Below are 26,781 nucleotides of genomic sequence, written 5' to 3' on the forward strand. Positions count from 1 at the left end.
TTATCATCAAGTCTTACCATTTATTTCTTTATGGGGTTAAACAAGAGCAGAGAGGCCTCTGCTCCACAATGCAACAAAACAGAAAGCAGTACACATACAGAGACTCTCACCGAAACACAGAGGCAGGGTAAGAGGGAGGGCAGAGACAACTGAATCATAGCTGGGTAAGGGAGGAAGGGATGGGGGACTACTAGGAAACCAGTTTGGAGACTCAGTCATAAGAACTAGTGCAAGAAAGTCCTACTCATGAAGCACAGTGTAGAAAATGGCATAAGAAAGCTGCCCGGCTCTGCTGCCTGTGATGGAGGGCAGGGGCAGCCGGAGAGGTGGTGGAAGATTAGGGTGGTGGGGTGGATGGGGGCAGTCAAATGACTTTGAGGTGGAGTGAGGTGCCCCTTTCCCCTGCCACTGGGCAAGGCCTTGGGCTGGTCTGAGCCAGGGGTCTCCTGGGCACTTGGTGAAGTGGAAGAGAGGATGGGAGTCTCCAAGGGTCCATTCCCTGGGGCCATATGGTTCCCCTTTACTTCCCAGTTCCTTTTCCCCTGCTGAGGATGCAGGAGTTAGAAGGCAGTACCTAGGGTCTCTCTGGAGCCCAAGCAGCTGCCCCTTTACTTATACATAAGCATGTCTGGAAAGGAGCCAGCACCTCTTCCCCTCCCCAGCTGGAAAGATCACTAGGGATGGGGTATGTGACCAGGCCCGAAGTGCTGAGGGCCAAACAGGGGAGTGTGTGGGCAGGGCACAGGGGTAGGGCTGGGGGATAGGCTGTAAGAAATGAGAAAACTGGCAGGGAAGGACTCCCCAGTCTCATGTAATCAGTCTGGGACCCAGCTGAGGCCCATGAATGATTCCTTCTCCACTCATCCCTAAGCTGACCAAGGTCAGCTCTCCCTTCCCCATCCGCTTCTTGGTTTCACTCTCACGAAGCTCCAGGCCCACCCTTCCATTCACTCATTAGCATCGCATCCCAGGACACAGGCCCTGCTGGCACTAAAGGCTCCCTGGCCTGTCCCAGGAATACAGCTCTGGCTCCCTTTCCTGTCCATTCTCATCAGCATTCAGATGTCCCAGGCAATGTGGGATGCCCTCTACTCCCCACCCCCACACAGCAGACCAGAGCAAGGCTAATGGCCCCCAAGGGGGCTCTCAATGCCTCTTCTCTTGTCCAGCCCTCTAGCCTGACTCAACAGTTTCTCAGCCAAGAGATGACAGCACATTATCTTTAGTCAAAGGGTCTTCTTGGCAGTCCCTGGACTTTCTCTTGCAAGGGGCCGGGGTGACTGGAGCAGAGGACCCTGCTACAGGGTGAAGAGGAGTCTGGGTGTTTCACAATTGGGACGGTAACCCATGGAGTCAGGGATGGAAAGGTGTGAATACTCTTTGGTAGGCTGGGGACAGGGACAGGGTAGGGATAGGGGAGGCTCATCTCTGGAGAGCTCTGGGGCAATGCCACCAGGTTCTCCTTCATGGAGGCCTGGGCTGGGACAAGATGGGGGAGTATGAGGACCCGGGCCAGGCCTGACCCACTTGGGCTTAAGTCCCTCCTCCCCATGGAGATCGGAAATGGAAATATCTTTGACCCCAAGGCCAAGATCTCCAGGGCAAGAGTGGCCCTTGGGAGTATGTGCACCTTCTGTAAGATATGGTCCTTCAGACAGCGGCAGTCTAACCATGTGCCTGCAGCCTTTTGTTTTGAGGCCTAGCAACTCAGTTCCTGTGCTCTTTCCCCAGAGGGCTCCTCATGCAACTCACTGATTTGGGGAGCAGTTCTCGAGCCTACCTCAACACTTATCAACTGTCTTCCCAAAGCCGGGTGGCAGTAGCCTATTCGGCCATCTCTTCAAGCCCTCCGTCCACATTTCTCCTCTCCTCTCCCCGTTCTCTATCTTCACTCTCTTTCACCATTCATTCTGTACCCCTTTCCTGCCCCTCATTGCCTAGGGTGGTGGGGCACAGCTTAACTGGGGCCCCGACCTAGCTGCAACTGTGTGCACCTCATCTCCCAGCCTGGTGCTTCACGTGTGATGGTCCCAGGTGGGGCAAGGTGTGCTGAAGTGGCAGGAGGGCCATTGCACTGTCTGCCGTCGCCTGTAGGGATGTGGGCAGGAGGGAATTAAGGATCGTGGCAACAAAAGGAATGTGGAGTGGGGGGAAAGAGCTTCTCCCCTCTGTGCCCCCCAACATTCCCTGCAGGGCCAAGGCTGGGTGAGCAGCATCCTTCCCTGGGGTCAGGGCTTTTGGCAGGGGTGGGCATATCCAGTCCCCACTTCCTCCCTTTTTTCGCTAAGCCCCATAGATGGGGGCTTGGGAGGGGTCACCTGCTGCTCCTGCCTTTTTCTCCCGGATGAATTTTGCAGCTCCCTGGGGCCCTCTGGCCATTCTGTTGGAGCTGATTTTGGGGTGGGGGTAGGTTGGGGGGGATGTGTCGTTCCCCCATTTCCCCCCGCCCCCACCTTATCCTATACCTCCCATGGGAGGAACCCCTCCCCCCCACCTGGGGGAGCTGGAGCTGATGTCTGTGTGTGGTGGAGGTCTGTCCTCCCTCCGTACTGTCACTCTTCCCGTGTCAGGCCCTCCTCTAGGGCAGGCAGTGTCTCCAGCCCCAATCCCCCACCACCCTGGTTGCTGGAGAAGGACACCACGGTATGGAGGAGCATGAGAACAAGGACGCAGAGCCGGATCCTGCTAGGGCTGAGGCGGGAGCCCCCAGAGACCGGCAGCAGGGCGGGCTTGTTGCTGACGCGGCGGGGGTGTTCATGACGGGGGTGGTAGTGATGGTACTGTTGGTGGTAGTGGTGGAAATAGGAGTGGTGGAATTGCTGGTGGTGGGTTTTGGGGGCCTCAGACTCCTTGAACTTCTTCTTCTTCGCCTCACAGGAGACCCACTGCACGTCACAGCACTTGGTTTCCGGACGCTTTGGTGAAGTATCCAGCAACCCTGCCAATGGATAAGGAAGGTGTGGTGGGGTGCTCGGGGAGCTGATAGCTATGCCTTACCTAGGGAGCAAGTTTCCAGAGCTGGGGCTGCTCAAGTAGCCTCATCTAAGGCTCCTTCCCCCCAGCCCTTGGCACTTGCCCTTTCTGAGTCCTTCTTTCCTGGGGACCCCAGCCAGTTTCTTCGGGATGACTACCTGGGAGTGTCCTGGGCAGAGAAAGACACTCTGGTCTTTTTCCCTATTCCAGTTGGCCCTATCCCCACCTGGGGACCTCACTGCCCATTCGTCCAGCCACTGGCCTTCTTCTCACCTGACTCCCCGGTTGTTCTCCCTGCTCCCAGCTCCTCTGACCTGATGCCTGTCCTGGGCCCCCAGCCTCCTCCCTCTTCCCCAGTGCCCTGCCTTTACCTGTACAGATAAAGCCAGGGAGCCCTCCGTACACCATTTCCTCATTGTCGGGGAGTATAAAGGGGCACCGGGTCTGCACCTCCAGGCAGTATTGCTTGCAGGGCACCCAGCGCTGGCATTCCTGCTGGGTCACGCTGAAGTATTCTGAGCACAGCCAGGCCTTGTAGACAGCCTGTGGGGAGAGGAAAGAGCATCAGCCCATGTGCCAGCCCCTTCTCACCTCAGAGGAGAGGGATGGGGAGACTTACTTGTGGTCTCTCAAGGAGGCCTCACCAACCTAACCCCAAGATTCCAGTGGGTAGAGAGGAAGAAGGGCTTGGATCAAGGCCACTACATCTTACCTAAGATCTCCCATCTCATAGCCAGTGCTCCCAAGCACCCCAGTCTGCAGTCATCCAAGACTCAGCATTTGTGTGTTGGCGAAGATCACAAAATTACTGGAAGGTCAGCACTGGAAGGAGCCTTACCAATCATTCCGTGCAACCCTGTCATTTTACACTTGGTCCAAGGAAGTCTCTGACTTGTCTGAGACTACCTATATATAATGAGGCAAATGTCAGTTCTGTTCAATTCAGCAAACATTTCTTTGGCTGATGGTATTGAGTTTCTAAATTCAAGAAAGAATAATCCTTGCTCTACCTCATTAGAGTGTTATATGGATGAAATAATATGGCACATATGAAAATGTTTTGTAAACTGTAAAGTGTAACGCAAATGTGAGGGGTTATTTTTAATGAAAAAAAACCAAAAAACAAAAAAACAAAAAAAACCAGGAACCTGCCTTACCAGGCACCACATGTGCCTTTGAGCTCTACTTGATCCATGCTCTGCCCTATTGGCTTCTGCTCTGGCATGGAGCAGACATCACACACACTGCTATGTTTCATTTGGAACCTCTGCTTTGCAGTTTCACTTCGCGGGTATATGCTTCCTGTCCCTCATCTAGTCCACCCCTACCAGGCACTGGGTCCTAGCTAAGAAAGGTTCCCTGCTCCATACTCTTTGGTTATCATCAAGCCCAGGGTTTCTTAACAGTGATACTACTGACATTATGGGTCAGATAATTATTTGTTGTGATGGCTGTCCTGTACACTGCAGGATATTGCACAGCATCTCTGTCCTCTACCCATTACACAGTAGTAGCATTCTCTCCCCTCACCTATTGTGAAAACCAAAAAAGAAAAAAAAATGTCTCCAGCCATTGTCAAATGTTCCCCTGGGGTGGGGGCATTGTCTCCAGTTGTGAACCACTGATCTAGGTCCTTGCTCCTCAAAGTGTGGACCTGGACCAGCAGCATCACCATCACCATCACCTAGGAGCTTGTGAGAGATGCAGGATCTCAGACTCCACCCCCGATCTGCCAAGTCAGCATGTGCATTTTAACAGATGCCCAGATGGCTCTCATGCACCTGGCCTGTTTCTGTCTCGCCACCCACATCCAGTCCTGTATCTTTAGGGGCGCTTTCTAGGTTCATTGTTGTTCCTCACAGCAATGGTTCTCAGACTTCAGTGTGCCTCAGAACCCCCTGAAGCATTTGTTAAATATGCAGACGTCTCCCTCTGTTTCAGCTTCAAGAGGATGAAGGTGGGCTCAGAATCTGCATTTCTGAGCCAGGTCCGGGTCACTGTGCTGCAGGAGGCTCTTCTATCATATTCTGAGCAACATGGTTTCAGAAGCACTGTCAGTTTCTTATACTTACTTTAAACATTTTCACTAAACTACAAATAACTGCTGTGAACATGGACTTTGGCAATGCAATCCCACACTGGCCTTTTCCAAAGCAGGGGGGTACTAGTGGGTGATGGGGTAGGTTGTGTTGCTAACCAATCCCCCAAAGAGCAAAGCATTGCTTGGGACTTTGGTATTTCACAGGCATCTCAAATTTAACATGTTATAAAATTTAAAATGTAGATCTTATTTTTTTTAATCCCAAATCCACTGTCCTCCTCAAGTCTTGACCGTTTCAGTGAGTGCCATGAAACCTAGATGTCAGCCTTCATTTCTCTTTCTGTTTCCCCACATCTAGTCCATCAGCGAGGCATGCCAACTGTAGCTCCACATCCACGCCTTTGGGCAGACCATCATCATCCCTCACCTGGATGACAGTCTCCCATCTGGCCTCTCCACCTGCACCCTTGCTCTTTCCAATCCACTGTCTACACAGGAGGAACAGGGGTCTCAAAACGCAATTGACTCATGTTACTCCTTTGCTCTAAACCCTTCAATGCATTTAGAATTAAACTTCTGACCACAGATTTCTAGCCCTTGTATAACTTTGCTCCTGTCTTTCTCTCCAACTTCATTTTCTTTCTTTTCCTTGAACATGCCCTACTTGTTCCCACCTCAGGGCCTTGGCACATGCTGTTCTTTTGGCCTGGAATGCTCTTCCCCCTCCCTACTCTTGACATGTCTGGGTCATTTTCATTTTTCAAGTCTCAGTTTAAATGTCCTCTCCTCAGAGAGGGTCTCCCTTACCCCTCTCACCAAAGGATGCTACCCTCATTATTCTCTTTTCCTTGCTTCTTCACCACAAGTATTACTTTCTCTGCACTCTTGTTTGGTTCCTGTCAGCTCCACTAAAATGTGAGTTGCACGTAAGCAGACATGGGTTTGCTTTATTAACCATTGTGTACTCGGCACAATATACACTTTCAAAAATCTGTTGAATGAATGAACAGGACAACTAAATGAGGACATGTCCCTATGCTCATGAAAATTCCAGTTTCATGGGTAGACACATCTAACTTGAATCTATGGCATATGATCTATACTACAAGAGAGTTCAAACCACGGACCAATGGAGGGAAGCAAGTAGAGAAGCAGGGGAAGATTTCAGTGATGGGAAAACAGTTGAGCTTGGACTCAAATCAGGATTTTAGATGGGGTGGGTAGAGATGACATAAACAAGCATTCCAGGCTGAGACAACAGCTTAAGCAAAGATATGTCGGCAAACAAATTCATGGTGTGTTAAGAGAACAGAGAATGGTTTTATATGAATGGAATGAAAAGGGCATTGGTGATCTCTTGTTCATGGACATTTATTTCCACGTTTTCACTATTACGAACAACGCTCCAGTGATTATCTTTATACACACATCTCTCACACACTTGTGTTAAATTTTATTTATATAAATTCCTAAATATGAAATTATTGGGCTAAAAGAGTATATGAAAAGGAATGGGAAAGGAGTGAAAGGGCGGTAGAAAAACAGGTGGAAATAGGAGGCAGGGTAAGAGAGCTGGAGGGTTAAAAGAGGGCAGGAAGAGAGGGGCCTGAGGGGATTGAGAGAGTGGCAGATGGGGTAAGGGGTGGAAGACATGAGGTGTATGGGAAAGAGAGGGTAGGGAATGGTAGGAATAGTGGGGGTAGGAAACAACAGGGTTGGGAGAAACAGCCAGGGAATTAGAGGTGGAGGGTGTAAGGGAGGTGAAGAGTTAAGAGTGAGGTGAGGGTGAAATAAGTTGAAAGAGAGGGTGAGATAGGGGTAAGCGGGGCTGTTAAGAGAAAGCGGTAAGAAAGAGGGAGTAAGAAAGACGGGTAAGAACAAGCAGGGGGTGAATAAGATGGAATAAGAGTGGCTAAGAAAGATGGGAGCGTAAGAAAGCAAAGGTAAGAAAGAGGGATAAGAGAGCGCAAGAAGGGGAGGAGAAAGAAACAGAAGTAAGGCAGGAAAGAACATGAAATTACAAGAACCAAGGGTCCCAGTACCTTAGAGACTTCCCTCCATCTTTTGAGCCCCTGAGTGCCAAGATGAGTCTCTGTCCACAGGCTCTGCCCCAATATCTGTAGCCTGGACCCAGAGCCTGCCTGACCCTCACCCCAAAATGTGTGCAATCGGCCCCCTCCCAACCCTGCATCCATCAGTGCAACTCAGAGGTCCCTGTGGAATTCTTTCTGGGCTCTTCTAGTTCAATGCTCCAGCTCCTAGGTGAGAAGGCCCCAGTGGAGTTCCTGCCCTCCTCCCAGGCAACTGCAATTAACCCAGTAACAGGCTATGGTGGCTGGGCGCTCCTCTCATCTGCTCCTGGAGGGAGGAAGGGAGGGAGCCAGCCAAGGGTAGGTTGGGGAAGGGGGAGGGGTGGCCTGACATTGGGAGTGTGGCCTTTCTCCTTAATTAGATGACCTCCCCACTCAGTCCCCACACCCCCAGCCAGAGTCACCATGACAACAAGTGGGTGAGCAGATTGCTTGGGGAGGACACCAGGCCTGTGGGTGGCGAAGCAGGAACAGGCAAGGAGCTAATGAGGGGAATGGAGGAAGAAGAGTGACACGGGGCTCAGAGGTAATCCAATTCCTCAGCCCCACAGCTGGCCAGCAGAGGCCATCGCTATCCCTCATGCCTCAGAGGTAGGCTGGGGTCCTTCTCAGGTGAAAGATCTGGCTCTCAGTGTTTGTTACAGCTTGGGCAACAAGCCTGCCTTAGACTCTGCAGCTCTGTTTCTTAGATGGACCTAGGTAGCTTGCCCTGTCTCATTAGTGTTAGGACTGAGCCAGGGGTTGACAGGGGGAGGTTGTTTGGGCAGTCACAGCTTCCTGGGCACTTGTCTACAAGGATGGAGGAAAGCCAGGAGGGCCCGGCTTAGGAGAGTTGTGGGGCTTGCTGGAGGCAAGGGATGCAGGGAAAGAAATGTTTCAGAACAAGACAACAGTCAGTTTTGGGTGAACCACGGAGCTCTTTTGTTCTCCAGGATCTCAACTCTGGCTGCATATCACAATCACTCAGAGAGCTGCCAAAAAAATACTCCTGTCTTGGGCTGGGTGTGGTGGCTTATGCTGGTAATACCAGCAATTTGGGAGGCTGAAGCTGGCGGATCGCTTGAGTCCAGGAGTTCTAGACCAGCCTGGACAACATGGTGAAACCCTATCTCTGCAAAAAAACATAGCTGGGTGTGGTGGTGCACACCTTGGATCCCACCTACTTAGGATGCTGAGGTGGGAGGGTCACCTTTGCCCGGGAGGCGGAGATTGCAGTGAGCCGAGATGACACCATTGCACTCCAACCTGGGCAACAGAGTGAGACCCTGTCTAAAAAACCACACACACACACAAATACTCCTATCTGGCTCACATCACACCCAGACCAACTAAGTCAGAATCCTTGTGGGTGGAGCATACACATCTGTAGTTTTTCAAAATACCTCAGGCAATTTTAGTATGCAGCCACAGTTGAGAACCATCGGTTTGGGAGGAACTGGAAACCTGGCTTCCCACCTCCACTCCAGGGTTCTTCCTACTGAACAATCCTACCAGCAACAGTGAATCCAAAATTTGAGAGGCAGGACACAGGGCGTGGGGAGGGGAGGAGAGCTGAGGAGAACCAGACCTGCTCTGGCGTGTTAGGCTCTTCAAACTCTAGCCCTGGCATAAAAGGCTTTCCAATTATGTCCTGTCCTCTGAGCTTAACCATCCTGAACCCTTGAGATGGCAGTGGGGGGGGGGGCGGGGAAGCATTGACCTGGCGGTGCCCTCCTTTCCCCACCTCAGTTGGGCCACTGCTGGGCTCAATCAAGTTCTGGCTGCTACAGCCCAGTTGCTATGGGAACTGGGAGGGGAAGGAAGCAGGGAATAACTAGAGGGAACACCAATTAACCCAAAAAGGAAGCTGCGAAGGCTGTCCCATCCCTCCTCCCAGCTGGGCTGCAGAGCACTCCTGAAATGGGAGGGCCAAGATGAGAGGGGTCACCACCCCTCCTGGGCTCTGCAGTTGCCAGTCTAGGGAGGATCCAGAGAGCCTTACCCTCCGGCTCTGAGGCTTGCAGCCCTGGCCGCGGCATCCTCATCCCTACTCTCCTCTAGAAAGAAGACTTTTACATCCCAAAGCCAGGACTCAGGACCAGAAAGTTTAGAAAGCGGAGGCCATCCCAAGCTCCTTGGTTCTGGGGCTGAAAAGCCCTCCGGGGAGGAGAGCTTTAGTTCTTGCCAACCAGGAAGTTAAGCAGTTTCCTTCTTGGATTCTAACTTGCTTCCCTCCCTGGGGCCTGTTTCCCCATCCAAATCCTCCCTATAGGCCTTCTCTCCAGGGCTGCTTGTCTTCCTAATGTACCCCTGGGGCCCTTGACCAGCAGCTGGAGCTGCAGCCGCAGAGACTGTGGAGGCAAAGCAGCAATGTGAGCTACATATGGGGATGATATCCACTGTGCACAGACACCACAGTAAACTCCGCTCCCAGATTTTACCCATGGGGAAACTGAGGCCCACAGAAGAGGGTCGACTTAGCCAAGTCAGAGGCATGGAAGCAATCAACTATAAGCCATGATTCGAAGGGAGGCAACCTGATTGCTAACCTGATGCCTCTTTGTACCGCATCCATCAGCACACAGAGAAGTGTGTGAGGGACCCCCTCGGGCAGGGTCTGAAAAGAGCCAAGTGCTCCTAGTCCTGACTCGGGGCTTTCAAAGTATTGGATCAGAACAGGGTTAGGTCAGAGTCAGTCTCCTCAACCAGAGGAAGGAGATCATAGACGTAACTCTGGGGAAAGTAGTTCATTGGGACTGGTAGAATCAAACTGGGATTAGAGGCATTAAAGGGCAAATCCAGGTGGATGATAGGGCCCTACTTAAGTGGCTCTAAAAAATAAGCAATAGCTGTCCTGCTTCTCAGACTAAGCAATTATGAGTCAAAGTGGCCTGGCCTGAAGGAAAGGCAGGGGAGATGGCTGGAGAAGAGGGTGAGAACCTAGAGCCAGCACACTTCCAGAAAGCTCTCCCACCATCAAGCCTCTTGGGCCATCTGCTCAAAGGCCAGCGGCTGGATGGGCCCAGCCTGGACACGGTTGGTCCAGTGGAGAAACAGTGTCCCTAATGCAGGAGCAGCTCTGAAGGGGCCTAGATAATCCATGTCAATCAGGTGAGTAGAGGAGTCAGGTTCATGACTGTTCCAGAATAGAAGGGACCATGAGAACCATCACAACACTGCCCTGTCTGCTGTTGGAATTTCCACTCCAACATCACTGCCAAGTGCTTATCCAGTTTCTGATTGTAAGCCTTGTCACAGGGGGTCATGCTGTCCTAGGGCAGCCCATATCTTCAGATAACTCTAGCAGTTACAGAAGTTCTTCCTTCTTTTGAACTAATTCCTCCTTGTGGCTTCACTCGCGGCTCTTACTAACTCTTCTGGTGCCATATGGAACAGCTACCTTCCTGTCCCCCGTGCCAACCCTGCAGGTATTTTTAGACTTCTCCGAGTCTGGTTTTCTCATTATTTGTCCATGCGAACATTTCTTGAACATCTTCTGAGTGCCTGGCACTGTACTGGGAACTACAGATAATAGAGATGAGTAAGACAAGATTCCTGTCTTCAAGGAGCAGGGGAGACAATTATATGAATCAATCATTTGAAGTCACTGTGATAGGTAGCACAGACGGTTCCCAACTTATGATGGGGAAACTTACACTTTTTCAATTTTTACCATAGTGAGAAAGCAATATATATTCAGTGGAAATGATACTTCAAGTACCCATACAACCATTCTGTTTTTCACTTTCAGTACAGTATTCAATAAATTACATGATACATTCAACACTTTATTATAAAATACACTTTGTGTTGGATTATTTTGCCTAATTGTAGGCTAGTGTAAGTGCTCTGAGCACGTCTGAGGTGGGCTAGGCTAAGCTATGATGTTTGGTAGGTTAGGTGTATTAAATGCATTTTCAACTTACGATATTCTCACCTTACAATGGGTTTCCCACGGTGTAACCCCACTGTAAGTCAAGAAGCATTGTATCTCCTTGGTACAGTAGTAGCATTAAGGGTGGAGTGATCAACTGTGTTTTGAGGGCTGAAGGACAGGAAAACATCTCCATGTGGGAGAGGGTTGAGTTAGGAATTGAAAAAAAAAATGAGTAGAAGGTAACTAGGTGGAATATGGAAAGAGTAAGTACACTTCAAGCAAAGAAATGAGCAGGCATAAAGGCCTGGAAGTGTTGAGTTTAGAGACTGTAGGTAGTTCAGCATAGTTAGAGGGCGCAAAGTGGGACACAATGGGAGATCAGGTTGCAGAGGAAGGCCATGGCCATGGTTATGACATGCTCTGGAAGCTGACAAGGAGCTGGGCTTCATCCTATAGGCAATGGAGAGCCTTTAATAGGTTTCAAATAATTGCCTACTTAAAGATCGCTTGCCCCTCACATGACTAACTTTTCAGACTTCTGTCTGAAAGTGTGGATGATGGAGTATAGGCATCAAGACTGGAGGCATGGAGACCAGTTACGAGACAATTCCAACAGTCTGAGTGAGAGGTTATGAGGACCCCGACAAAGGCAACAGCGGCAGAATTGAGAAATAGGGAGGAGGGGGTGGATGTGGGAAGAGATGTTAAAGAGGTAGAATCACCAGGATTACTTGAGGATGTGGGGAATGAGAGAGAGGGAGAGATCCAGGATGACGACCAAGCTTCTGGCTTGGGTAGCTGGATGAATAGTTTCATTTATTAAGGCAGGGAAAACAGGAGGCATAGAGTTGGGGGTGAAGACGATAAATTCAGTTTGGGGTCATGTTGACTTTGAGGTATATGTGAGTCAGCCAGGTGGAAATGCTGAGGAGGCAGTTGGACACAGTAGTCAGCTCAGAAGGAGGGTCTGCATAAAGGCTTGGAAGTTATCAGGGGCTAGGGACTTAGTCATCAGGAACATAGTAGGACTATACTTTCCCACATCCTCTGAAGTTAGGCATGGCCATATGACTTGCTTTGGTCAATGAAGTGTGAGTTGAGGTGACATGAGTCACTTCTGGGGAGAAGTTTTAAGAGCAAATGTATGATGTGCCACATTCTCCTCCCTCTGATGCTGACTGTGGAAGCAGTGTTATGTTGGATTCTCTACCATGCTGGGTCTTTGGTGACTATCATGAGCCGATGTTCCCTGATGACCTGTTTCAGACATGTATCATGAGAAAGAAGTAACCATTTGTTGTGCTAAACCTCAGATATTTGGGGGTTGTTTGTTACCAGAGCATAACCTAGCTCACCCTGGCTGCGTCAGCAATTGTGGAAGCCTAGAAAGTGGATGGCATTACCTAGGGAGAGTAGATAGAGAAAGGGATCAACAGATCCCTAGAAAAACTAACATTTAAGGGGCAGATGGAGGAAAAGAATCAGATGAAGATGGAGGAGTGGCTCAAGAGACCGGAGGAGAAACAGAAGAGAGGCATTCTGCCAATTAAGGGAGGAGAGAATTTCAAAGAATAGGGAGTGGCCAGCAGATAAGGATTTAGATGGGAACACAGTGGTTTGGGGAATTAAGAGGCAGTCTCATTATGGTGAGAGCAGTTTCAGTGGAGCAGTGGGGGCAGAAACCAGCCTGTAGAAAATTGAAAAGGAAATGTGAGGAAATAAAATCGAAGATAGCTATGTGTAGACTACTCTTTCAAGAAGCCAAACATCCCCAATGTTTTTTTCAACTATTTCAAAAGATGTGGTTTCCAGTCCTCTCTTAGCCTGGTTGTTCACATTCAGATGAGTCCCTGTATTTCCATGTCCTTTGCAACTACACACAACCCCTGGATAGGATTTATCAACACAACGTGAAGTAGAGGTATCAGCCCTCCTGTCCTAGAAACTTTTTGTTAATGCAGTCTAGGGTCACATTTGCTCTTTGGGGGACTGTATCACATTCTGGTAACTCATGGGAAACAAAGAAGAGGAGGGCTGCCTGAGTGTGGGACCAAAGGGACAGCCTAGATCAGTCTTAACACAGAGCCTTCTGGTAAGACATTTCTATAAATTATACACTCATGAGACTGTAGATTCACCAAGGACAGATTGTATCTTACTCATCTGTCCCCTGTCCTCAGGGCCTCACATGGAGGTGGGTATATAAGTGGAGGAGGTATACACATGGAGGTACTTGACAAGTACTTGAAAACCAAACCTCTAGCAACTAGAGCAAGGTGGAGAGCTCCAAGAAAAAAAGTGAAAATAATGGGTTATGAAAGTGTTTGTGTGAGATTTTATAGTTCTGATAAAGAAATTGGGAATGTATCAGCAAAAAATGAGAAAACTAAGCAAACAAAAAACAAGAGGCAATTATTAACTCCATGCAAACAAGATGACCAAGGAAGGAAACATAATCACAGTATTCTACATAACTCAGCTGTGAACAATATTTGTAATTCTAGTAATATAAACTGGAATATTGTTAAAACCAGAAATTTTGATTTGCCAATACTGAACGTATGAGGGGAGGGGAAGCATGTGTGTATGTTAAGTGCTGCTGGGAGTAAAAGAACTAAATCTTCCTCTAATCACATTTTAAAAGTCAACAGATATTTAAAAGAGAAAAATTGGGAAATAGAATATTGACATGGCATTTAGAAATGTGGAGGTAAATATCAGAAGAAAACAGCTAAGAGAGTTGGAAGTATTTAATTCTTAAGATTTAGGCTCAGGGGTGGAGTAGAGGGCTACTGTTTTAATGATAAACATTGAGATCTATATATGTCATTTAACAGACATTTTATATACAGAATTTAAAAGCTTTATAAGCTACAAGGATACATATAAATGAGATATATACACACAGGTGTAGATATGTGTATGTGTGAATATCTATCTATATGTGTGTGTATACACAAATATTTAAAACAGAAAAAACAAGAAATAGCAATATTAGCATACCATTTAGAAATACTGAGGTAAATATCAGAAGAAACAGTCAAGAGTGTCTCAAGTGTTTGACTCTGAAGAGTGAGGCTTGAGGGGTGTGTGTGTGTACACATATATATGTGTGTATATGTATATAGCTTGTACATGCCATTTAAAATTATGAAGATACAGTACTTTGATAAACTGAATTTTAAATAAAAACAAACTGCTTTGCAGCCACAAACCTCAAAAACAAAAAACAAAATCTCCAAGACCTGATCTGACCAACCTCGCCAGACTCAGCCCACACTGAACCTGCTGCAGAGCCCCAGGCCCTGCACTGCCCTGCCCTGGATCATCTACTCCATCATCACTGTCTGGACCACGGTAAATTTATCAGGACAACGGAGCTAATGAGGGGTCCCACAGCCACACAGAGGACTAAGATGAGAGGAGGGGAGCTTTGGGAGCTTCTGTGCACAATCGTTGTGCAGATTACCATGGGAATGGTGCCAGTGTGACAGTGACAGCCATAGGTTCCCTTGAGCTGCACACACTTCCCCTTCCCAGGCACACTTGTTTGCCACACACAGCTATACCTGGGCCCGGGCCCAGGCCCAGGCAGCAATCTCCAGCCTTCTCCAGGGATCACTAAAGACAGATCTTTACCTCCTCCTCCAAATGCTGTGCCTTGCCAGAAAGATGAGAGGCTGGAGAGAACAGAGATGTGATCAAAGATGACTGTGAGCTGTGCTTGGTCTTTAGTGATGAGGTAAATCAAGGGCTTTGGAGTCTTTCCATCTCCCTCTCTGCCTCTTTACTCCCCCATCTAAGCATATCCTTGTGCTTTCCCTCACTAGAATCCTCTGGCTCGTCATCTCCCACCCCAGATACTTTACCTCCTGCTCACAAATTACCTTTCCCTACTCCTTAGTAGCCCGCCCCAGTGTTGCCAATCTCAATTAGATATTAAGCAGTCATTTGGATTAAACACACCTAATTAAGGAGAGAATAATAATAGCTACCATTTATTAAGTGCTTACTATATGCCAGGCTCTGTTCTAATCACCTGACCCTGACATTTCTTAACTCACTGAAACCTCACAACCATCCCTTGAGGTAGAGACACATCTTTACAGATGAGGACAGGGAGGACCAAAGAGTTTAAATAATTTGTCCAAGGTCCACAGTCAATAATAATAATAACAATGTGGCTAGCCTGTCTTGAGCACTTTCCATCTCACAGGCACTGTGCTCTTAAGAGATTAGCATGCTTCATGGCATTTAAGCCTCATAATAACCCTATTTTTTAGTTCCAAAGGTGAGGAAAGTGAGATTCCAATAGAGATTAAAGAATATGTTCAAGTTCTCAACAGCTATTCTACAGAGAAGACAGATTTTGAACTGGAAGTTGAAGTCAGGTCAATCTGGACTTCGGTGTCCAAACTTTTATACTCATATTGCCCTTGGGATGGTCCCCTTCAATTCATTACAATCGCTGAAGCCTGTGGACTCAAACAAATCTCATTTTGACATAATTTCACATCAAATTAGGGAGAGGTTTGTAGGTCTGGATGGGAGGGGCTACTCTGTAAAAATCAGTCTGTGTAGTCCATTCTCCATATGAGTAAAGTTTTCTTTGTAAGTAGATGTGGGGGGAATAGCATTTGGATATTAGGTGCCACGAATGATCATTTCCATTCCACAATCAAAGTATTCCTTTCTCTCTCTCCTCAACACACACACACACGCATATGCACACATACACGTACACACGCACACACCCTGGGAGATGGAGGTGTTAAAGAGAGGCAAACACTGCTTTGCTTCTTCTGCACCCATCAGCTTCCTACCCAGAGCCGAAGGCTCACTTTTCCTGTTTTAATCTTAACAATTGGTGAAGGGAAGGCAGCTGTCTTCAGAAGAAAGATTTTCTTGCCTCAGAATGTGAGTTCTCCTGTCCCAGGTCCTACCATCTGGGGGCTTCTAGTGTAGCCTCACCCTGGAAGACTCCAATGCCAGAGTCCATTCCTTCAGAAAAGTCTCGGGGTATCTATGCACTCCACTTTCTCCCCAACTCCTTCTCCCCAGCATATTCCACAAATTCTCTTCATTGAGAAGCCCCTGCTCCAGTTAGATAGACAGTTAGAGCTGGCTTCAGATTCTGGCTCTGCCACCAACTGTGTGAATTTGGACAAGTCACCTCCTGTAGGGAGACAGGGACTCAGCCACTAACTTTCTGGTGACTGTGAGAAAGGTATTTTTCCTTCCTGGGCCTCAAGTTGGATCCAAGAAGTTGATGCCTAGAGAGTAAGCAAATACAGTGGGAAGACAGGGTCAAACATCTTTAAACTCAAACAGTCATGCCATCCAAACCCAAACCCTAGGTCTGCTCATACTGCTTATAAAACCTCAGGCAAGTTACTGGACTTCCCTGATCCACACTTTCCTCATCTGTAAAATGGAGATAATAAAATTACGTACCCTTACTTTTCTGTAAATGATGCCTGTTAAGGAACTAGCACGAAGCTTTACCACACAAAGCTTTACCGATAGTATAATTACACCAGCAAAGACTGGGTGGTGCCATTGTCTGCTGCCATTCAAATCCCTGGATTTGACGTGGGTTCAAATCCCAGCTCCAACTCTTACTAGCTGGATGACCTTAAGCTAGCCATTTAACCTCTCTGAGCCTGTCTTCTCTGTAAAATGGGAATAATATATATGTACTTCATAAGGCAGATACAAGAATTAAGTAAGATAAAGGACACAAAGTTTGTGGAATGGTTCTCTTCCTTTCCATTCCCTCCTCTCAGCTCTATGGTGCAAATAACAAATGAAAAAAATCTGCCACAAATGTGATTAGAAAAAGGTTAATATCATTAATACATACAAAAAAGCACGTACAAATCAGTAAGGGAAACAGAAAACATGAAAAGACAATTCACAAAGCAGGCAAGACAAATGGCCTATAAACAAGAAAAACAAACATCTGACCTAAGGAATGCAAATGAAAAGCCAATGCTGTACCATTTTTCAACTACCAAATTAGTAAAGCTTTAAAGATGTGATAGCCAATACTGGAAAAGTGTGCTGCATTAGTCTCACACTTTTGGTGAGGGTATAAACTAGAATAACCCAGTAATTTGAAAGAAAGTTGGTAATGTATGTCAAGAGCCTCAAAAAGGTTAATACTCTTTGATTCTGTAAGTCTAGCTCTGAAACTTCATCTTGCAGAATTAACGTCTATGCTCCCATTTGTATGCAAAAGGAAAGAAAAAGTCATTTTGTGTGTAGACGTTTATGTAAGCCCGGACAGAGGGGTAGGAGAACACACTCCATATTGTTAACATCAGGGACCTCAGGCAGTGGGATTGGGAGGGGAGCTAATAGAAGGATCATTAATGTTTTCTTTATAAACCACTGTATTGTTAGATTTGGTACAAAGAGCATGCATTATTTTGTGATTTTTAAAAACTCAGCAAAGTAGAGAAATAAAAAATGACTGAGATAGCATTTATTAGTAAAAAAGAATCGTAGTTCTGAAACAGATTTATGAACAAAGAATATCATCACAGTATTATTTATAATAGTAAAATGTTGGAAGTAACATAGATGTCGATAGGGGACTAGTTAAATACATTACATTACATTACATTCACATGATGGAATATTGTACACTCATCAAGAATGATGTTTATGAATATTTAATTATATAAAAAGATAGTGTAACAAGCTTAAAAGAGCAGGGTAAAAAACACTATGGTTTCAACTATGTAAAAATACAGTAACACATATCAAGATGGCTATTATTGAAAACACTTCAAAAATAACAAGTGTTGACAAGGATGTGCAGAAACTGGAACTCTTGTGTATTGCTGTTATGTATGTAAAATGGTGCAGAATGTATAACATAAAATGTAATATAATGTAAAATGGTACAGCCATTGTGGAAAACAGGATGGCAGTTCCTCAAAAAGTTAAACATAGAATTGCCATATGATCTGGCAATTTTACTCCTAGGCATTAATATAAACCCAAAAGAAATGAAAGCAGGGATGCAAAGGATACCTACACACCAATGTTCAATGTTCATAGCAGCATTATTTACAATAGCCAAAAAGTGGAAATAACCCAAACGCCCACCAACAAATGAATGGATAAACAAAATATGTCATAGATATACAATGGACTATTAGCCATAAAAAGGAATGAAGTACTGGTGCATACTGCAACACGGATGAACCTTGAACACATTACGCTAAATGAAATAAGCTGGACACAAAAGGACAAATAGTGTATGACTCCACTTATATGAAGTACCTACTCAAATTCCTAGAGACAGAAAGTAGAATAATGCTTACCAGGGGTTGGAAGGGGGGAAGAATGGGGAGTTATTTTTTTTTAATTTTTTTTTATTTTTTGAGACAGTGTCTCACTTTGTCACCCAGGCTGGAGTGCAGCGACGCAATCTCAGCTCACGGCAACCTCCACCTCCAGAGTTCAAGTGACTCTCCTGTCTCAGCCTCCTGAGTAGCTGGGATTACAGGTGTGCACCACCATGCCCGGCTGTTTTGTATTTTTAGTAGAGCTGGGGTTTTGCCATGTTGGCCAGGCTGGTCTCGAACTCCTGACCTCAGGTGATCTGCTCAGCTCGACCTCCAAAAGTGCTGGGATTACAGGCATGAGCTACCGCGCCCAGCTGGGAGTTACTGTTTAATGGGCACAGAGTTTCTGTTTGGGAGGATGGAAACGTTTCAGAAACAGATAGTGGTGATGATTGTACAATACTGCAAATGTGCTTAATTCCACTGAATTGTACACTTAAAAACGGTTGAAATGGTCAATTTTATGTTACGTATATTTTACCACAGGAAAAAAAAAGACTAAGTGCTCTGGGACTTTTTTCCTTTTATACTTCTACTTTCCAAAATTTCTCCAAGACCTTTTTGGTTAACTGGGGGAAAAAAAAAGATATTATTGTAAGATTCTGAGACTATAATAATTCTAAGAGATTAACTTGGTTGGAAGTTTTAATGAGTTCAACACTAAACAGACAAGCTCACCTTTCACAGATCATCCAGGTAGCCATGCTATCTTCTTAAAACCAAGTAAGACAGGGAATATTGGTAACACCCACCGCCACCAAATGCCCCTCTTCTGGCAGAATTTGGTGGATTGGCACTTCCTTCAATCCCCAAAAAAAGCCTAGGTATTCAAGGTTAGGGGCTCACCAAAACCCCTGCATGGGAACTGGGCATCCAGAGTCCACGCCAGGCCTCAGCAGACTCTGGGGCGACAGTCTTACTGCAGTCGTTTTCCCTTCCAGCTCTACCAGCATGGGCAAGGATATGGAGAAATTGCACATGTTGAGGTGCAGTGGATGTGGAGGCCAGGGTCTCAGGCCTGCATTAGGCCTGCTTAGGGACTAACTTAGGTTAATATTCTGCACCTTCTCCCCTCTTGCTCTGCTTGATCCCTCCAGCAGATTGCGGCTGAGAATATAACAGAGATACCTTCTCTCCAGGCGAGAGGAGCCCAGGTCCTCCTGTCTCCTTTACAGTTCCTTCCTTGTGCCCATTCTCTTGTTGCTATTCCAGGAAGGTAACAGTGATTGTCACTGGATTCAAGGACAAGAGACTGGGATATTGAACAAAGAGGATGTTGGTGGGTCCTCATTTTGGATCTGGGCCACTCCAGAGGACCTCTAAGCTGCCAATAGGCTCTGTTGGGCCTCCCTTTCAGTCCGTCCAGCTTCTCAGCCCAGCCTCTCAGTAGCCAGCTGGGCACTACCTCTGACAGCTGGACGAGATTATTAGCATTTTCTTCATGCATCTGTGCACTGGAGAAAGAACAGACAGACCTAGGTTTGTATGCCAGTCCTTTTGCTACGTGGCCTGGGAAGGTCACTTCACCTCAGAGCCTCAGTTGTCTCGTGTGTAAAATGGGGATGATGATAGTGCCTGCCTGCTAGGATGACTGCCAGGATTAAATGAATTCATGAACAAATATAAAGCCCCTGGCATCTCCTAGGCACTCAAAGGCTCACAATTTTCTTCTTTCCTTCCCCTTTCTTAGCTCTTTCATCTTTGCAGCCAGTTGGCCTCATCTTCTGGCCCATAGACTTGTGGCTCAGGTTCCAGCTACTTTCCCCAGAATGCATTCCAGCAGGAGCTTTGGCCCTGGCAGTCCCTGTCACTCCGTAGTAACTCCTTCCCTCTCCAGAGCCAGCTGCAGCTTGCCTGGTGCCCTTGCTCTCCCCTCTAAGCACCTATCTGGCTCACAGTATCAAAAATTCAGGCTTTACTGAACCCACTTTTATGCCCAGGGAGAAAAGGCTGGTCCAGCATCCCTGGCCTCTTGCACACACTCTGGTCTGTGTGCTTGTAATCACACAAAATGCAAACATACCCATTCCCCAGAGACCTACCAGGCCAGCATTGGAGAATGGTGCTTGTAGTGGTCCAGATTTGTCCAGACCCCCAGAAGCAGGGGCCACCCCTGGCTTTCAGCTAACACTAGCAGCTGGAATCCACATGTGGTTGAGAAATGAGCTGGGAAGGGCAGGTTTGATGCCCAGTCTGCACGGGCACACAGCAGGTAAACAGCCTCAGAGGGTGGGGGCACAGAAGAACTGCCCCAAAGGAGAAGTTTTTCTAGGACACACTCCCACCCCTGAGTCTGAGGTGTCAGCCAATGTCCCTCCCCACATGTAAAAAAGTGGGTATACCCTTTCCTTAGGGTACTGACATATCCAGAGGGGACCAGCATGCACCTGCATGGCTTCGAAGCACCCTCTCATGCTTACGATGTGTTGGGAGATTCTTGACCCTCCTTTGATCTTGGTCCCACCCACTGTCTTCCCTCTCTTCACTTCCACCTTCACCATGTTCAGAAGACTTTTCCTGCCAGACCATGGTAATGGGTGGGAGGCTGTTAGGCTCCCTTTCTCCACCTAACTCCCCCAACCCCCACCTTCAGGAGATACCAGTGTATCCTTCCTGGAGGTTCCCGTTGCTATGGTGACTGTAGTAGTCAGGCACCAGCCTACGGGAAGGATGGGAAGTAGCCATGAAGAAGACTGGGGGATGTGTGTCTGTGTGTGCATGCACACATGTACATGTCTACCCTGAATGGTAAGGAGAGAAGGGAAATGGGAGAAAGAGAGCAGAGAGGGAGAGGGGGAGGCAGGAGGAAAGAGGGCAGAAGACAGGACCAGAAGATGAAAGGGAGCAAGACAAGGGATGGGGAAAAGGGAGGTAAAGTGTGAGTGGAGTGTGAGTGATGCAACACCCAAGGGGCATGCGGGCCAGAAGAAGGTGTGGGATCTTGGAGTAAAGGTTTGGGCGGGGTGTCAGGTGGGAGATGGGAATAGGGGCAGTAAGGTGGAATGTGAGGGGCTGACTGTTGACAGGAAAGAGGTGGGGAGTGAGGTCCAGAGTTGGGGTGAAAGGGGGTAGAGGTCACTGTCAGGAGGGGCAGGGGTTGGAGGACTATAGGTAGAGGGAGTAAGGCGTGGGTGTGACTTGGGAAAAGCCTAGGGTGATAAGTAGAAGATTGGGAAGGTTGTAGGGTCATTGGAAAGTGGATAGGCATGTTGGGTGTGAGCTAACATGTGGGAAGAATATGGGGGTTAGAGTTGGGGCAGGTCAGGGTGGGCGTGAAGGGTCTGGAAAGGTGTGAGCAGCATGAGGCCACTTTCCCACTCCCAGTCTTAATTCCCTGTGTCCTTGTCCTAGCTATAAACATTGCCTCCTCTCTGTCCCTGCTCCAGGATTCCTGGTTCCTGCTCCTTCCCAGAACCCCATGCTCACATTCCTTGGTGACGAGATGAGCTTCTGTGGATCTGGAGGCCCCTCTCCCAGGGCAGGGTTTGCCATGGCTCCCAAGAGACTGTTTATTGACAGCCTGCCCCTTCCTCTACCCCCAAACAGGGACCAGGGCACCTCTCTGGCTCTAAGAGCCCTGGGTCAGGGAGGCTGCCTGTGGGGCACTGCTCCCTGACTGCAAGCCTGTGTGATGGTAACAGAGACCACTGGCCAACTTGGGGCTCCTGTCCTTTAACCAGTGCCCTGAGCTCCCTGCTCTCAGCACCCCTCATACCCAGTGTTAGCAAGGAGTCCTGCTTGGCAGGAAAGCTGTGGCAGGTGGGAGGAGAGAGGAAGGCAGTGAGGCAGAAACAGCTGCCAGCCGGAGTGGAGGAAGAGCAGGGCCCCAGCGGGTACGGGCAGAAGGCAAGGCGCTAGCTCTGGCAGCCCCCCACCCCCTCTCTTTGTGTAGGTGTTAGGACCAACCTCCTTCCCCAGCCCTCCCCATCCAGTGCTGCTGTTCAAGGAGCAAGCTTTGCTCACAGGCCTAAAATCCAGGCAGAAATAGACCTCAAAGGTCACCCGGTCCAACTCTGCTCAAAATCTGGTGTTAGAGTTGCCTCCATGACATTTTCCCCAAGGGTCCACCTGTACCGGGCCAGACACTTCCTGGGAGGAGGAACTCACTTCCTCCTAAGGCAGTCTGTTCCTTTTTTGAAAGGAAGAAACTGAGCAACCCTCCTATGGCAGGTCTAGGTACTGTAAAGACTCTTCTCATTAATAATGACCTCGCAGGACTGTTACAATGAATTAGCCCCATTTTACAGGTGAGAAAAGTGAGGCTCAGAGAGTTGACGTCCTTAGCTCAAGGTTACACAGGTAATAAATAAAAGAACTACGTTTTAACCTAGGACTTTCTAACTACAAAAGCCCTTTGGGGCTACGCAGGTCATACTTCTTCATTTATACCATGTCAACTCTTCTGAGGTGTGACGTCAGACAGCATGTCTGCCTGAGTCGCCTCTTCTCCAAGTGAAACACCTCCTTCTACTCTCTCCAGAAGAACATGGGTTCCTGCCTCCTCCTCAGCCCAGTCAGTGTGAGACCCAAAATCAAACATGCTGTCTGCCAGGTGTGCTTGGGTCAGTCTGGAGTAGAGCAGAACTATCACATCTTTCCCTGTTACTCATCTTTACTAATGCAACCCTATGGCTGGTGAGAGAGCTAAGAACTGTCCCTCCCTTGGGCCTCTATTCCCTCTCAGATCAATAGCTTTGAGAGAAGTCAGGATTTTGCCCCCATCTCCATCACTCCCCCTAGTCTGAATGTTCTGAAGAGAGAGTAGGAAAGAGAGAGGTGGGGGAAGAGGCAATCAGAAAGGCAGAAGCGTGGCAGAACTGGGAGGCTGGAGAGGCATGGGGGAGTGAGGTGGTTGTCCAGTAACCCTAGCTAGGTCCAAGAGAGTGGGGTGGGGGTTGGAGGAAACAGGGCTTGGGGGGATGCACAGGGAGATAAGAGAGAGGTGAGGCATGACCCTAGGAGCTGGGAGAGGCCAGGGCGGGGAAGGGCATCGGCCTGCCTAAGTTAACATTGCCCTGCTGTGTGAGAGGAAGTCAGTCACACATTAAGGAAATGTTGCAGCTGGTACTAAATTGGGAGGTGTCACAGGCAGCAGCGAGGACAGGTATGATTCGTAGGGCCCTGTGTGGCCTGAAACAGGGGCAGATATTGCAAAGGCAGAGAACAGGGTTTCTGGGGCCACCCAGGGAAGAGCTAACTGATGCACTCAGGACAGGGCCCTGGGGACAGGGGGTCACCTGGCTCTGGAACAGAGGTTCCCAGCTTGGTTTCCAGAAGTAGAGAAAGTGTCTTCATCCTGGCCTGGGGCTGTGGGCTCTCCACTCTGGAGAAGCTCTGAGGGTGGGGCATCATCTCCCAGGGATCCCATTTGGAGTGGGGACTGGACAGGAGGGCTTGGAGCCCAGGAACAGGGTTGGGGAATGGCAACTAAGGCCTGCCAGGGAGGTGGGGTGAGGGGCTGAGGAGAGAGGAGCCTACAGTCCAAGAAGGGTAGCAAGGTTGTCTTTTCCCTTAGTGCCCATCATACAGCTGGATTCGAGAGCCAGGTGGGTCTGGCCTCAGTTGAGGGAGAGAGCATTGGACAAGGGGTGGGAAAGGCAGGAAGAGAGCTGTGGAGCTGGCACTGCCCTTCTGCCGGCACAGCAGGCAGCAAGAGAGCAGGAGGAGTTCGCTGGTTTGCTGGAGAGAGACAGACAAGAAGACAAAGGAGAGGAGGGAGGGCCATCAGGAACTTGATGTGAGGCCATGGCAAAAGCACCAGCTTAGCACCAAAACAGGTGGGCTGGAGTCCTGGCACTCCTGCTCATTATCTGAGTGACCTTAGGGCAAACCGTTTGATCCCCTTGCACCTAAATTTCCTCATCTGTAAAACGGGAGTAATAGTGTTAGTATCACCAGCCTCCTTGATCTCATAACATACACGAGAGGGGCGGAAAAACCCTAAGCATTACATTAATGTCAGATGTTATATTCTTATTACAAAATACATCTGCACCTTCTCCCCACAAAAGACCCAGGATGTGGGCAGAGCAAGGATGATGATCCCTGTTTTACAAATGAGGAAATGAAAGCTTACAAAAGTGAAGTGACTTGCCCAAGGTCATACCACTTACAAGAGGTAGAGGTGATAAGGCCTCCTGAATCAGAGAGATCAGATATATTTCTTCTACGTCACACTGCTTGGTAAAACAGTCAACATGAGAGATTTGTATTTAGTTCAGGTCCAGACAGAAATCGGAATCAACTACAACATGGAGAAAACCCCGTGGGGAAGTTGTGGTGTGCCTCTCATCCATACTGGTGATTGAGGAAAAAAACAAAACAAACAAACAAACAAACAAAAAACAGGGCCATGGGGTTGAAGGGAGGGCCACAAAAAACAGACATCCTCGATTCCATCTGCTTGTGGACCCTGTCTCTCTGCTCCCACTGAGTGTATGTGTCCGTGGCTGACATCAAGGGTATGTGTCTCTATTAAGACAAAATGTGTCCTTCTTCATGTGACAGTACTTCTGCCTGCGTGTCTCTGACACCATGGGGAGATGTGCGTGTGTGTGACACGGCATCTGCTTCTGTGACACTGTTTGTGGGTGTGACGACCTCTCTGCATGTCTATGTGACTTTGCCCAGGGTGGTGGTGATGGTGTATGGCAGTGTATGTGTCTATCTGCTTGTACACCTTTAAGAAGTGGAATATCTCATTTGGTAGTGTGAGTGAGGCAGTGAGTCAGCTGAGGCTGAGGGAGGCGGGAGGGAGACTGCTAGGTTACGAGAGCAGGAAAAAGGAGAAGGAGAAAGTGAAGTCAGGAGCGAGGAACTACCCCTTTCCTGCCCAACCCTCTGCCCCCAATCCCTAGGGAACCCGCCAAAAGCATGGAAGCCCTGCAGAAGTCCACAAGGGCCATGCTGGATGGAAAAGGGCACTTTCTGCCCCTCCCCAAAGTCTTGGAGGGAGATGAGCTAGGCTAGAAAGCAACTGTCTCACTCTCCAGCTCTTGGCCCCAGCTCGAGGATGTGTGAGGTCACCACCCCTCCCGATCTCCTTGTCATTTGACCCTTTGACCTTGCTGTTCTCTTTCCTCCCAAAGGCAGGTCACCTGGCCAGGCCGGGTGAGCAGGGCAGTAGCATCAAGTCCCAAATGTTTGCAGCCCTCACCCACCTAACTGTCCAGAGCAACCCGGCCGAGGATCAAGAAGTTTAACACTCGGCTCTTCCCTAGGCGGGCCTGTTCTGCAGCTGCCTCGCCTCTCCTCTGGATACCTATCCTCAGCAGCTAGAAAGTCAGTTTTCCCTCCACTGTCACCCTGGGGTGCTGGGAAGGCACTAGGAGTTTTGTATGAGAATGCACCAACCTTCAGTGGCCTTCCCACCAGTCGCTGTTCCCTGTTCCCAGCTCCTTCCTTTGTCAGGGGAGTAGAGCCTGCAGGTGACTTCCTTGGGAGAAGACAGGCACCCCCCTGGGGTTGACCTGCCTCGGCTCTGGCCAGCCACCTCAGGTCACGTAAGGTCAAGAGTTTGGTGTGTCCCACCACCAGGAGTGCTCCTCCTCTCAGCCACTGGCAGAAGCCAAAGGGTGAGGGTTTGGTTGCCAAATATTCTTCCTCCCGTCTTTGGCCTTCCCCCTGTACCAGCCAGTCCCAGGACGTTCAATTCCAGCTTCGGAAAGGAGGGGGGCATGGCTGGCTGAGGATGGAGGCTAGGGGGAGCACAATCCCTCTTGCCACCTCATTGTCAGCCCAGGGCCCCGTGGCCCCTCCCTACTCCAGGAAGCCCCAGGCCTAAGGTGCCCAAACCCGGAATTAACAGAAGTTGGCCAGGTGGTTACCTGACCTGAATCCCTGAGGCCCCTTTACTAGGGAGGGTCCCAGGGTGGCACTGGTTAGTGCTGCACTGGGCACGGTGGGAGTAGTGGGGTGGGTAGAAAGGGAGACTTCCTTTTTTCTTCCCATCCCACTGCTGCCGCTGCCGCTGCCGCTGCCGCTGCCCAGGGCGGCTGTTGTGGCTACGGAAGCCAGTCCTTACCTTACAGCCTTTCGTGCAGGACCGGATTGAGTACTCTTCCGCCTGTAAGTATTTATGCAGCACGAGGTCGAACTCGTCATATTTTTCCTGAGCGTGTCGGTCCAGCCGCTGGTATGCCTCAATACAGTTGCTACACGCCTCCCAGGCCCCGGAGCCCGGGCTGGCCACCACGGCTAGCAGGTCCCCCAGCAGGGTATCCAGGCTACAGTCCAGGCTGTCGGGGCGGTCCATGCCCAGCAGCAAGTCCCAGACAGTGTAGGTATCGCAAAAGGAGAGAGTGAAGTTCCGAAAGTGGCCTTTGAGCAAGTTTTTTTTGGCGGAGGGGAACTTGGCCGGGCCACGGGAAGGGGAGTCAGGGGGCCGCAGAGGGGGAGCCGGGGTGGTGGGTTCGAAAAGTCTCTGCAAAGATTGCAATTTGGTGCAAGCTGCGTCCAGCCCCG

The 26,781-nt window shown here is 48.8% G+C and overlaps 1 protein-coding gene across 1 annotated transcript; it reads right to left on the minus strand.

The window, feature by feature from the left end:
- Positions 1-26,775, minus strand: FAM155B (family with sequence similarity 155, member B). Its single transcript, XM_011967260.1, has 3 exons — positions 26,342-26,775; positions 3,345-3,516; positions 1-2,938 (listed from the first exon to the last, which is right to left on the minus strand). The coding sequence occupies exons 1-3, from the start codon at positions 26,570-26,572 to the stop codon at positions 2,553-2,555; spliced, it is 789 nt and encodes a 262-aa protein (XP_011822650.1). The 5' UTR covers positions 26,573-26,775; the 3' UTR covers positions 1-2,552.
- Positions 26,776-26,781: the final 6 nt, after the last annotated feature.

Source organism: Mandrillus leucophaeus, unplaced genomic scaffold (assembly GCF_000951045.1).
Source record: "Mandrillus leucophaeus isolate KB7577 unplaced genomic scaffold, Mleu.le_1.0 Scaffold797, whole genome shotgun sequence".
Classification (NCBI taxonomy): Eukaryota; Metazoa; Chordata; class Mammalia; order Primates; family Cercopithecidae; genus Mandrillus; species Mandrillus leucophaeus.